At 51.2% G+C, this 12,718-nt stretch overlaps 1 protein-coding gene across 2 annotated transcripts in view; it reads left to right on the plus strand.

Annotated features, from left to right (window-relative positions):
• Nucleotides 1-2,824: 2,824 nt before the first annotated feature.
• ZNF74 (zinc finger protein 74) overlaps nt 2,825-12,718 on the plus strand; it is a 15,698-nt gene continuing 5,804 nt past the window's right edge. Inside the window, exons 1-4 of one of the 2 annotated variants that reach the window (XM_032271403.1) lie at nt 2,875-3,297; nt 4,286-4,371; nt 9,898-10,024; nt 10,546-10,647. In XM_032271403.1, coding sequence (XP_032127294.1) covers nt 3,264-3,297; nt 4,286-4,371; nt 9,898-10,024; nt 10,546-10,647 — 349 coding nt within the window. In that variant the 5' untranslated portion in view covers nt 2,875-3,263. Of the gene's footprint in view, nt 3,298-4,285; nt 4,372-9,897; nt 10,025-10,545; nt 10,648-12,718 lie in introns of both variants that reach the window. The other variant, XM_032271404.1, reaches the window with a different exon arrangement.

The following is a 12,718-nucleotide window of genomic DNA, read 5'->3' on the forward strand; positions in this document are numbered from 1 at the left end:
TTGCTTGAACCTGGGATGCGGAGGTTGCAGTGAGCTGAAATCACCCCACTGCACTCCAGCCTGGGTGACAGACGGAAACTCCATCTCAGGGGGAAAAGAAGGCATAAATATATCCATATTTCACTGGTCATTCACACATCCCTGCTGGTCATCCTTTGAGAATTGAGGAATCAGAGAACTAGGAATCAGAAATGACCTGGGACTTCTCCTTATGTAAGTGAGAATCTTAGGCTAAATGGTCTTGCTGTAGATGCCTTTCCCAGCCCCAGAAGTCTATAGTCAGCAGCAGTAATGACGGCATCCTCCCTTCCACTCTTCCCTTCAGTCTGGACACATCCCTGTCCCTACAGCCTTTGTACTTGGGCAGAGATGCCGGTGACAGAGCACTCGATGTACAATCTTTGGGCTCACACTGGCGTTCCTACAGACACAGAGGATCCATGAGGCCCACAGTGACATACACATGTACACAAGGATGCACATGCTGACGATATTGATCCCTGCGAGTCAACACACAGTGGAATACAGAAGAACACATGCAGACACACACACGACCCAACTAACACACACAACCACAACTAGACCTGTGAGGTCTGCAGCCCCACAAACAGAGGTGCATACCATCTCACACAAACTAGAATTCTGGGAGAAACACACACACACAGGTTTACAGATTCACCTGAACAAGACGCCATCCATAGTCACCTGCATGAGGCATCTACTCACTATCACACAGAACACACTCAGGCAACCAGACATAGATGAAACGGCCAACATCCAGTCTATAGAGATGAACACGCAGAGGGTCACATGCACAGATACGCCAGTCATACATTCAGACCTGTGTAAACACAGTGAGGCACACAGGTACACATATGCACTTACACAGAAAGACTCAGACCCAACCTATTAGTCAATACCCAGATGCCAACAGATAATCACATTAGACTCATCAGCAAACACACCATGCACACAAGTTCCACTCCCATGCACACATTCCTGTCTCATGTACATAAGCCTGCACACAAACACACACCCAGACTCCAGAACTGTTGAGACAGTGGCCATATACACCCTCATAGGTACAGTCACCTGTGCACAGGTGTATGTACACACTTGTTTCCCAAAGGCACACCCAGACAGAAACATGTAAGAAATGTGAGGCAAGAGCAGACAAACACCTATACCTGTAAGATACACAGAGAAACAAACATACACAAACTTACACAAGTAGAAAAGGACTCATGCACTATGCAATCAACAGTTCCACATCCCACCAAGGCTCCTGTCCCGGGAGCTGAGCCGGGCGCGGTGGCTCACGCCTGTAATCCCGGCACTTCGGGAGGCCGAGGCGGGCAGATCACAAGGTCAAGAGATCGAGACCATCCTGACCAACATGGTGAAACCCCGTCTCTACTAAAAAAATACAAAAATTAGCTGTGCGTGGTGGTGCGTGCCTGTAGTCCCAGCTACTCGGGAGGCTGAGGCAGGAGAATTGCTTGAACCCAGGAGGTGGAGATTGCAGTCAGCCGAGATTGCGCCACTGCACTCCAGCCTGGCGCCTGGCGACAGAGTGAGATTCTGTCTAAAAAAAAAAAAAAAAAAAGCGCTGAATACAATTAACCTGGCGTGGTGGTGCATGTCTGTAGTCCCAGCTACTCGGGAGGCTGAGGTGGGAGGATAGTTTGAGCCCAAGAGGTTGAGGCTGAAGTGAACCATGATTGTGCAACTGCACTCCAGCCTGGGCGACAGAGTGAGACCCAGACTCAAAACAAAATCAAACACGGGCGCTGCACTGGCCAGGGGAGGTCCGGGCACAGCTGTGCTGATGTGGGCAGTGGACACAGGTGTCAAGCGAGAGCCTGTGGCCAACCCTAAGCTGCGGTCAAGGCGGGAGGCTGAAGGGTTTGGAGTGTGCACCACCCTGCCCCACCCCAGACCACCTCTCGGTTGGAATGTGGCAATACACTTCAGTGCTGGACTCCCACTCCTGGCTGGGTGACTTGGGACACGTGACCCCACCCCCCTATACCGCAACTTCATCTCCCAAATGGGATAATAATAGTTAGCAAACCTCCCTGGGTTGCTGTGAGCTTTCTGCCAGAACATGCACGTCGGGTTCTTGAAGCAGGCCTGGCGTGTGGTTGGTACTCAGTACATATTCGCTGTTCCTGTCGCTGGCGTCATCACTGTGTTCATGGCAAAGCCCTGTGCCACGACTGGGCCGCCGCCCAGACCTTCCTTTCCCGCCCTGAAAGTGAGCTGTGGACAGGGCTCTCCCAACTCTGGAGACCCCGCCCGTGAGCCTCAGATGTGTGGCTCCAGACGGAGGGGGGCAGGGCCTCTGGAAAACCCCTCGAGGCCGGGCCCACCACCTCCAGAGCCAGGGTTTGAATCTTTCCTGCACACAGATGTGGGAGACGTGGACGAACTCCATTTGGAGACGTGGACGAACTGACAGGATAATTCCTAGTCCCTGGGCACCGGCCTCCTAATATCTTCGCAATTAGACACTTATGCAGCGGCCTTACACTGGTCCGCACATCAAGATACACAGCGACGTTTGCCCGCAAGAGCATAGCGGGTGCCAGAGCTAGTGGGTGCCCGAGCCCCCGGCTGCGGGCCCGGGAACTATATTTCCCAGAAGGCTGTGCTACATACTCGTCGGCGTCCGGACGTAAGCACGTCCCCGGCCTCCCTCTGGGAAATGGAGTCCAACGCTTGCGCGGCGCAAAGTCTCCCGGGAGGTGTAGTTCACGCCCGTTCCGCGCAGGCGTACTTTTTCGCGGCGGCCGCTGGCTGCTCTTTGTGGTAGTCGCAGTCCTTTTGTGGAAGTCCCGTCCGCTTACTCGCCCGTCCGTCAGACCGTCGGCGGTCTCTGTCCGCCTCGGGACCTCTCCGCTGGCTGCTCCGCGTCCGATGGCTCCGGGCCGCGGAACTTTAGGCCTGGCCCTGGTCCCCGGGCGCGGGTTCGCCCGGACGAGTTTGTGGCGGGGGTGTGCCGGGGCGTGAGTGGTCCGGGCATGGGGCTGAGCCCGGTGTGGGGAGTGGGTGTGTGCAGAGCCGGCCTGAGCCCCACCTCAGCCGGGCGCGGGGAGGGGCCTCCGTGCGTGTGACCGTGCAGCTGTGAGCGCGCGTGGCCGCCCCGCGAGGCTCCGCTGCAGGCCTCTGAGCCCCAGGAGCAGGACTCGCTCCTTTGGGCCTGTCCCGGGTCCGGGAGGCTGCAGCTGCCCACTCCTCCTGGGGAGGCTGCCGTGGGGGCCATGGAGACCCCTGCCCCGGAGCCAGAGAAGACAGGTACAGCTTCGCTCTTGTAGTTAGCGTGTCTGTGGATTTGCACTTAAGGATATTGACGCTCAGAGAGATCAGGCCAGTGTCCCAGAAGCATCCATCATCTTTTTTTTTTTTTTTTGAGACAGAGTCTTGCTCTGTCGCCAGGCGTCAGGCTAGAGTGCAGCGGCTCGATGTCGGCTCACTGCAACCTTCCTCCCCCCCGGGTTCAAGCAATTCTCCTGCCTCAGCCTCCCGAGTAGCTGGGACCACAGACGCGCACCACCACGCCCAGCTAATTTTTATATTTTAGTAGAGAAGGGGCTTCACTGTGTTGGCCAGGATGGTCTCGATCTCTTGACCTCGTGATCCGCCCGCCTCGGCCTCCCAAAGTGCTGGGATTACAGGCGTGAGCCACCACGCCCGGCGTTTTTTTTTGTTTTGTTTTGTTTTGTTTGTTTGTTTTTAATACGGAGTCTCACTGTGTCACCCAGGCTGGAGTGCAATGGCTTGATCTCGGCTCACTGCAACCTCCGTCTCCCGGGTTCAAGCGATTCTCCCGCCTCAGCCTCCCAAGTTAACTGGGATTTCAGGCGCGCGCCACCACGCCCGGCTAATTTTTGTATTTTTAGTAGAGACGCCATGTTGCCCAGGCTTATCTTGAGCTCAAGCGATCCAGCCACCTCGGCCTCCCAAGTGTTGGGATTACAGGCGTGAGCCGCTGCTCCTGGCCTCCTGCGTCTTTCTTCCTGGTGCCCAACCATTTGCTCCCACTCAGATGTGCTTGATGGGGGGAATAGCAGCTCTTTTCTTCATGGAGTGTCTGAGACACAGGCAGAATTATCCCTTGATGCTGTATCAGCTGGTGCTCGTTCCCCAACTTTGGGGCTTGTTCCCCACCCGGCCTGGCTGGCAGGTTCTGCCTCCTCTGTTTCTCACTTGTGCCACGACAGGTGGGCTTTAAGCTCAGCCGTGAACCTGGCGGCCATGCCTTGCCTCATTTCTTCTTCCCCAGCTCTTTCCTCTCAGGATCCTGCTCTTTCCCTGAAAGAGAATCCCGAGGATATATCGGGTTGGGGTCTTCCGGAAGCCAGGTCCAAGGTGAGTGGTTGTGTGTTCGTCCTTCTTTATGAAGAGGGCTGGCACATTCCCTCCCCAGCCCTGGATCGTCAGCCTTCCACAGACCTTCACCCGTGTACCTGCTGGCCAGTCCTCGGGAAGCTTTGGGCAGTGGGAACAGCTCCAATTGAAGAGTCCAGATGTTGCCCCAGGTGTGCCCTGAAGATGAACTCTATTGAATGGCTCTTCCAGCCTGATTTGTTGGGCCAGTTGCGGGGATCTCTCTGCCCAGTGCTGTGCTGAGAGCTCTGAGAAGTGGTTTTAGTGGAACCTGAGAAAGCAGGTGGTGGCTCATATGGGTGGCATTGCCTGTCCACGTCCTGGCCAGGGGTTGGTGCAGGGTGTTTGCAACGTTGGTTCTTGTTTGGGGAGTTTACTGGGATGGAATCAGGCAGGGGCATTGGGGCAGCTGAGGAAGGGCTGGATTGCAGCACTGCCTTAAGAATGACAGTAAGAAAGGCCGGGCGCGGTGGCTCAAGCCTGTAATCCCAGCACTTTGGGAGGCCGAGGCGGGTGGATCACGAGGTCAAGAGATCGAGACCATCCTGGTCAACATGGTGAAACCCCGTCTCTACTAAAAATACAAAACATTAGCTGGGCATGGTGGTGCATGACTGTAATCCCAGCTACTCAGGAGGCTGAGGCAGGAGAATTGCCTGAACCCAGGAGGCGGAGGTTGCGGTGAGCCGAGATGGTGCCATTGCACTCCAGCCTGGGTAACATGAGTGAAACTCCGTCTCAAAAAAAAAAAAGAATGACAGTAAGAGACACATCCCTGTGTCGTTTCCTCTGTACCCAGCCCCTGGCGTGGGGCCTTCATGGAGATACCTGGAGATTTAGAGAATCTGGAGGCTCAGCAAGGAATTGGCCCTGGGCACTTCTGCAACCAAATGGGACCCAGATCCCTCATTTTACAGACTGTGGGCTCTGTTCCTCATTGTGTTTTTCTGCCTCAACCACCGGGTAGTAGTTAGAAGCATGCAGTTGACAAAGAGTACAGTGGAGTGAAAGATCTGGAGGGATGAGGGGTCTTTTGATTTTTTTTTTTTTTTTTTTTTAGCATTTTGTGATTTTGTCAGTCTGCCACTCAAAAGAGGTGATGGCTGATTACAGACAGCTAGAAACAGCTGTAAAACGCATATTGTGAGATGTGCTTCACTTCTGTAGTGTGTCCCAATGCTTTATACTTCTCAAGAAACTTGACAGTCAAATGCAACACATGTTCCTTGATTAGGGTATAGATTTAAAAAAAAGTGATAAAGGGGAGTTTGGGACAATTGAGGAAATTTGAAAGTGGGCTGTATCGGCCGGGCGCGGTGGCTCAAGCCTGTAATCCCAGCACTTTGGGAGGCCGAGGCGGGTGGATCACGAGGTCAAGAGATCGAGACCATCCTGGTCAACATGGTGAAACCCCGTCTCTACTAAAACTACAAAAAATTAGCTGGGCATGGTGGCACGTGCCTGTAATCCCAGCTACTCAGGAGGCTGAGGCAGGAGAATTGCCTGAACCCAGGAGGCGGAGGTTGCGGTGAGCCGAGATCGCGCCATTGCACTCCAGCCTGGGTAACAAGAGCGAAACTCCGTCTCAAAAAAAAAAAAAAAAAAAGGAATAAAAGTGGGCTGTATCTTAGGTCATATTGTATCAATAGTAAATTTCTTGGGTGTGATAATAGTACTGTCATTATATAAGAGAATATCCACAGGAGATACAAGCTGAAGACTTTAGGGTGAAACGTCATGATGTCTGCAACTTGCCTTCAAATGTTCAGCCAAAAAAAAAAAATGTGTGTGCATGTGCCAGGCACGGTGGCTCACACCTGTAATCCCAGCACTTTGGGAGGCCGAGGTGGGTAGATCATAAGGTTAGGAGTTCAAGACCAGCCTGGCCAAGATGATGAAATCCCATCTCTACTAAAAATTACAAAAAAAAATTAGCTGGGTGAGGTAGCACTTGCCTGTAATCCCAGCTACTCAGGAGGATGAGGCAGGAGAACTGCTTGAACCTGGGAGGTCGAGGTTGCGGTGAGCTGAGATCATGCCCCTGCACTCCAGGCTGGGTGACAGAGTGAGACTCTGTCTCAAAAAAAAAAAAAAAATGTGTGTGCATGTATGGATGTGTGTGTGTCTGTGCAGCTCCCTTAAGGCGGTAGGGCCCTTTTTGTGCATATATTATTCCTATTCCTAAAATATTAGCTTGTTAGATCTGTGAATAACCAGTTGACTTTCCTGAGCACATATCACCTTTGGCATTTTCTCTTGACAGTCTCATTCACACTGGCAGTTAAAGTTTTTCTGTCTCCTGGGACATCTTGTGTAGTCTGTTCTGACTTCTCTGCTGGTGTCATTTCCACATCAGCATCTGATTCCAACACATGCTCTCTGGCCTTTTTTTTTTTTTCCTAGTGAGAGTCGCTCCCTGTCACAGGCTGAAGTGCAGTGGCGCTATCTTGGCGTACTGCAACCTCCACCTCCCAGGTTCAAGCGTTTCCCCTGCCTCAGCCTCCCGAGTAGCTGGGACTACAAACCTGCACCAACACCCCCAGCTAATTTTGTGTGTGTGTGTTTTAGTAGAGACAGAGTTTCACCATGTTGGCCAGGATAGTCTCAATCTCCTGACCTTGTGATCTGCCCACCTTGGCCTCCCAAAGTGCTGGGATTATAGGCGTGAGCCACCAAACCCAGCTCTCTGGGCATCTTATTCCCTTTCCTGCAGAATGAAGACACACTGGACATGGGCTTCTCCCAGTGGGCCAGAAATACCCACCAAAAAGGCCTGTGTGGGCCTCAGACCCTCCCCTACTCTTGCTGGTTGATGTTCCCCACGCTGAAGCCATGTAGCCTCTGACAGCCCACTGGCCAGCACTGTATCTGATGCCTCTGGAGCTATTTTTTGTTTTTCTTTTTTCTTTTTTTGAGACGGAGTCTCGCTTTGTCACCCAGGTTGAAGTGCAGTGGCAGGATCATAGCTCACTGCAGCCTCCAACTCCTGGGCTCAAGCAAATCTCCCACCTCAGCCTCCTGAGTAGTTGGGACCAAGGTGTGCGCCCGCAGGCCCAGCCTGCAGCTTTGTTTCAGCCCGTTTTCTCCTTCCCTCGGCTATCGTCATCCATCACATTTGAGTGTGTTCTCACATTTGTCCTCATCTCTACCTCCTCATCTGAAATCCAGTGTTTTGGGGAGTCAGGTTTCATTAAGGTGTAATTTATATACAGCACAGTTGCGCAATTTTAAGTATACAGTTTGATGAGGTTGGGAAACATACACAGTTGTGTAACCAACACCACAATCATGATAAGGAACATTTCTATCACCCAAAAATGTCCTCATGCCCCTGGGCATTCAGTCCTCTCCCCTCTCCCCTTGGTCACCACTGTAGTTTGGCTATAATTTTTCCTCTCTAAGGATTTCATATGGAATCTATACTATGTGGTCTTTTTTCTCTGCTTTATTTCGCTTAGCATGTGTTTTTGAGTTTATCCATGTTCTTGTGTGAATCACTAGTTTGTTCCTTTTTATTGGTGAGTGAGATTCCATTTATATTAGTCTGCTAGGGCTGCCATAACAAAGCATGGCAGGAGAGCTTAAACAACAGCAATGGATTTTCTCCAGTTCAGGAGGCAAGAAGACAGATCAAGGTGTCAGCAGGGTGGATTTCTTCTGAGGCCTCTCACCTTGGCTTGTAGATGATGGCCAGCTTTTCCCTGAATCTTCACATGGGCTTACCTCCTCTATGTCTGTGTCCAGATTTCCTCTTGTGAGGATACCAGTTTTATTGGATTAGGTCCCACTGTAATGAATTCATTTTAACTTACTTACTTCTTTAAAGAACCTCTCTCCAGGCCAGGTGCAGTGGCTCATGCCTGTAATCCCAGCATTTTGGGAGGCTGAGGTGGGTGGATCACCTGAGGTCAGGAGTTCAAGACCAGCCTGGCCAACATGGTAAAACCCTGTCACTACTGAAAATACAAAAATTAGCCAGGCATGGTGGCACACACCTTTTATCCCAGCTACTCGAGAGGCTAAGGCAGTAGACTCTTGAACCGCAGAGGCAGAGGTTGCAGGGAGCTGAGACTGTACCACTGCTGCACTCCAGCCTGGATGATAGCATGAGACCCTGTCTCAAAAAAAAAAAAAAGTACTTCGCTCAAAGTTACTGAGGGTTGAGACATAAGAATTTGGCCAGATGTAGGTGATGGGGAGGAAGGCAGCACATCACACTGCCATGTGTGTACCTATGCAACAATCTTGCATGTTCTTCACATGTACCCCAAAACCTAAAATGCAATGTAAAAATAAAGAAATAAATAAATGAAAAAGAAAAAAAAGAGAATTTGAGGTGGGGGATATACAATTCAGCCTGTTACTCCACTGGATGGATTTTCCGCAGTCTGATTTATCCAGTCATCAGGTCATGGACATGTAGGTTGTTCATAGGCCTTTGCTATTACAGTAAACCTGCTGTAAACATTTGAGTACACGTATGGCTGTGTGTTTTAATTTCTCTTGCATAAATACCTAGGTGTGAAATTGCTGAGTCATATAGTAAATGTATGTTTAATTACCAATTTTATTAAACCTTTTCAAATAACTATTATTTCTGTTTCGTTGATTTTCGGGGATTACAGGCATGAGGCACTGTGCCTGGCCTTGCTATTCGTTTTCTCTGATGTCTTCTTTGTTTTTCTTTTTCCCCTAATACCTTCTTCTGAGGTAAACACATACTGTTCTAATACATATACTCTTAATTCTGATTTCATTAATATTTTTAACCTTTTAGTTATTTGATTGGACGCTGGACATTGGGCATTTTACTTTGTTGAGTAGGTTTTTGGAATTCCTTAAGTGTTCCTGGGATGCAGTGAAATTACTTGACATCTTTTTGATCCTTAAGGATCAAAGCAAGTCTGGAGTTGGTTGGTGGCCAGAATGCCCAGGTCCAGGGGGAGCAGGCAGGAAGGATGGGAAGGCAGTCAGGTGAGGACTGCAGGTAGCCTCTCTCAGTCCCTTGGGGCACAGAACTTGCTGATATATACAAAGTTTCCTTCCTTAGAGTGTAATAACAGTTTCTAGTCTGGGTTCAGATCCTTTTGCATTAGTGAGTTTTGAATAGAGTTGCTAGGATTTTTGTACTATTAATATTTTTTTAAGTTTTTAAGTTTGAAATTCTTAACCCCAGAAAGCATAGCATCCCACCCAGGACTTAGAGCCTGATGCAGCAGCCGTGTATATCCCTGCCCCCCAGACCCCATCTCAAGTTGCCATGTCCCAGTGGTATCTATTCAGACCTGCTTTCCCATTCTAGAAGGCGGTAGGGGGGTGCATGCCGATTCCCAGCCCCCTCCCTGCCCCAAATTCAGTCATGTCAGTGTCTATAACACAACCTTCTATGCGTGGGAGAAGATCACCTGAGGTTAACCCTTTACTCATAGGGTCCTTAATCTCTGGCTCCCTTGGAACCACGGACACAGAATCAGTCCTAGGTGAGTGAGAACCTCTATGTCATTTCAGGAATCAGTGAGTTTCAAGGATGTGGCTGTGGACTTCACCCAGGAGGAGTGGGGTCAGCTAGACTCCCCTCAGAGGGCACTGTACCGGGATGTGATGTTGGAGAACTACCAGAACCTTCTTGCCCTAGGTAAGATTCCCCCACCCCACCCCCTGCCCCCCGGGCTGGGCATCTGCTGTCAGTCTTCTTCTGTATGGTAGACATTAAGGAGGATCCCTTCAGTCCTGGCCCTGGTGCCAGACATGTCATGGAGTGGGAAACAAGGCCTGTGCCTTGGGGCACTCATGGCCAGGGGCCTCGGCCATGCCAGAAGTTGTCAGGGGACAGTGTGAGATCTGATAGCATCCTTGCTTGGCATCTCCCTTGGGGTGGGGATAGGGAGAGAAGAGAGGAAGGTGGGACCCTGGAGCCCAGCTGGCTCTGGAATGGTCCTTAAGCAATTAAGTGAGGACGTGAGCACATGCGGGGTCTTCAGAGTGTGCACTGGGAATGGGGTTCCAGTCTGAGACCCCTCACCACTTTTGGCCCAGAGGGCCTCCTGTTCCCAGAGAGGGTGTCCACGTCACAGGCATTGTCCTTGTTAGGGGACGTCCCATAAGGTTGACTGGGCCTGGAGAGCCACAGCATGCCCAGCCACACTTTCTCCTTAGGAGCAGGGCCTCCACTGCACAAGCCAGACGTGATCTCCCATCTGGAACGAGGCGAGGAGCCATGGTGCGTGCAGAGGGACATCCCTGGAGGGCCCTGTCCAGGTGAGCAGAGGCACAGGTGGAAGGGTGCCCACCCCGGCCCCCCCACGCACCTCCTCCTACAGCTCCTGTTTTCCCCCTCAGTTTACCCCAGCTCCATGTCCCCATCTCAGGGCCCCTGCCAGACCCTGCCGCCTGCCTCCCTTCAGCACATGCTGAGCACCGCCTGAGTGCTAGGACCTGTTCTGGGATACAACAGGGGACAAACCCAGCCATTGGGACCAAATGGATACCTGCTGATGGGGGTGAGGAGGCAGGAATAGAAAGATTGAGCCAGTGGTATTGACTGGCAGTCGGGGCCGTGTGGCACTGGGGGCAGGGGACGGCCAGGGGTGAGGCAGCTGGTGGTGGTCAGTGTCAGCGTCAGGGGCAGGGTCAGCATCAGGGTCAACATCAGCATTAGGGTCAGCATCAGTGTCAGTATCAGCATGACAATCAGGGTCAGCATCAGTGTCAGGGTCAGGGCCAGCATTAGTGTCAGTATCAGCGTCAGCATCAGGGTCAGCATCAGGGTCAGGGCCAGCATTAGTGTCAGTATCAGCATCAGCATCAGGGTCAGCATCAGTGTCAGGGCCAGGGCCAGCATTAGTGTCAGTATCAGCATCAGCATCAGGGTCAGGGCCAGGGCCAGCATTAGTATCAGTATCAGCATCAGCGTCAGGGTCAGGGTCAGGGCCAGGGCCAGCATTAGTGTCAGTATCAGCTTCAGGGTCAGGGCCAGGGCCAGCATTAGTGTCAGTATCAGTATCAGCATCAGCATCAGGGTCAGCATCAGGGTCGGGGCCAGGGCCAGCATTAGTATCAGTATCAGCATCAGCGTCAGAGTCAGGGCCAGGGCCAGCATTAGTGTCGGTATCAGCATCAGCATCAGGGTCAGGGTCAGGGCCAGGGCCAGCATCAGTGTCAGTATCAGCATCAGCATCAGGGTCAGGGCCAGGGTCAGGGCCAGCGCCAGCATCAGCATCAGGTCAGTGTCAGCATCAAAGCCAGTATTGGGTTCAGGGTCAACGTCAGTGAGGGCTTCAAGGCTGCGGCCAAGATGGCAGCCCTCCATGAGGGAAAGGGGACCAGGGTGGGTCCTGAACAGAACATGGTCTTTTTTTCTTCTCCAACATTCTTTTTGTAGACTACTCTTCTGAGTTGATTGATGAATAAGTGAATTAAATAATTTCCGCTTAATTTAGTGGACAGTGACTGCTGTGCACATCAGTTGTCTGGAAAGCTTGAGAAACACCTTTCTGTGGGAAAGGCAGCTGACAAGCTGTGGAGTGCAAAGCATGGGGGTCGGGGAAGACAGCCCCTCCTCTGTCCCCGTTCCGCTCCCACACACCACCCAGCCCCAACCTGCAACAGCAGCTGCAGCTCCAGCTTCCTGGTCTTTATTTCTTACCCCAGCCTCTGATACTTGCCAAAATTACAAGTTTTTAAAAATTCCTCTTTACCAAAATTACAAGTTTTTAAAACTTCATATTTTTGTTTGATTCATATATGAATATTCTGAAAATGAGGCTGAAATATTATTGAAATCCCCGCATAATCTTTCCACCCAGAGGTAACTGTTCTCTGGTAATTGATCATGTCACTGTTTCCTCTGGGCTGTTCCTCTGTATGTGGATAGACTTTTCTAAAGCTGCACACAGCTGGCATGGGGCTCATGCCTGTAATCCCAGCGCTTTGGGAGGCCAAGGCAGGTGGATCATTTGCAGTCAGGAGTTGGAGAACAGCTGCCCAATGTGGTGAAACACTGTCTCTACTAAAAATACAAAAATTAGCCAGGTGTGGTGGTGGGCACCTGTAATCCCAGCTACTCTGGAGGCTGAGGCAGGAGAATCGCTTGAACCTAGGAGGCAGAGGTTACAGTGAGCCATGATCGCACCATTGCACTCCAGCCTGGGTGACAGAGCTAAAATCCATCTCAAAGAAAGAAAGAAAAAAAAGAGAGAGAGAGAGAAAATAAGAAAAGAAGGAGAGAGGGAAAGAGAGAGAAAGAAAGACAAGAGAAAGAGGGAAAGAAAGAAGAGAGGGAAAAAAGAGAGAGGGAAAGAAGAGAAAGAGAGAAAGAAGAGAAAGAGAA

The sequence above is a fragment of the Sapajus apella genome, unplaced genomic scaffold, assembly GCF_009761245.1.
Source record: "Sapajus apella isolate SASKATOON/1434 unplaced genomic scaffold, GSC_monkey_1.0 scaffold231, whole genome shotgun sequence".
In the NCBI taxonomy this organism is placed as follows: Eukaryota; Metazoa; Chordata; class Mammalia; order Primates; family Cebidae; genus Sapajus; species Sapajus apella.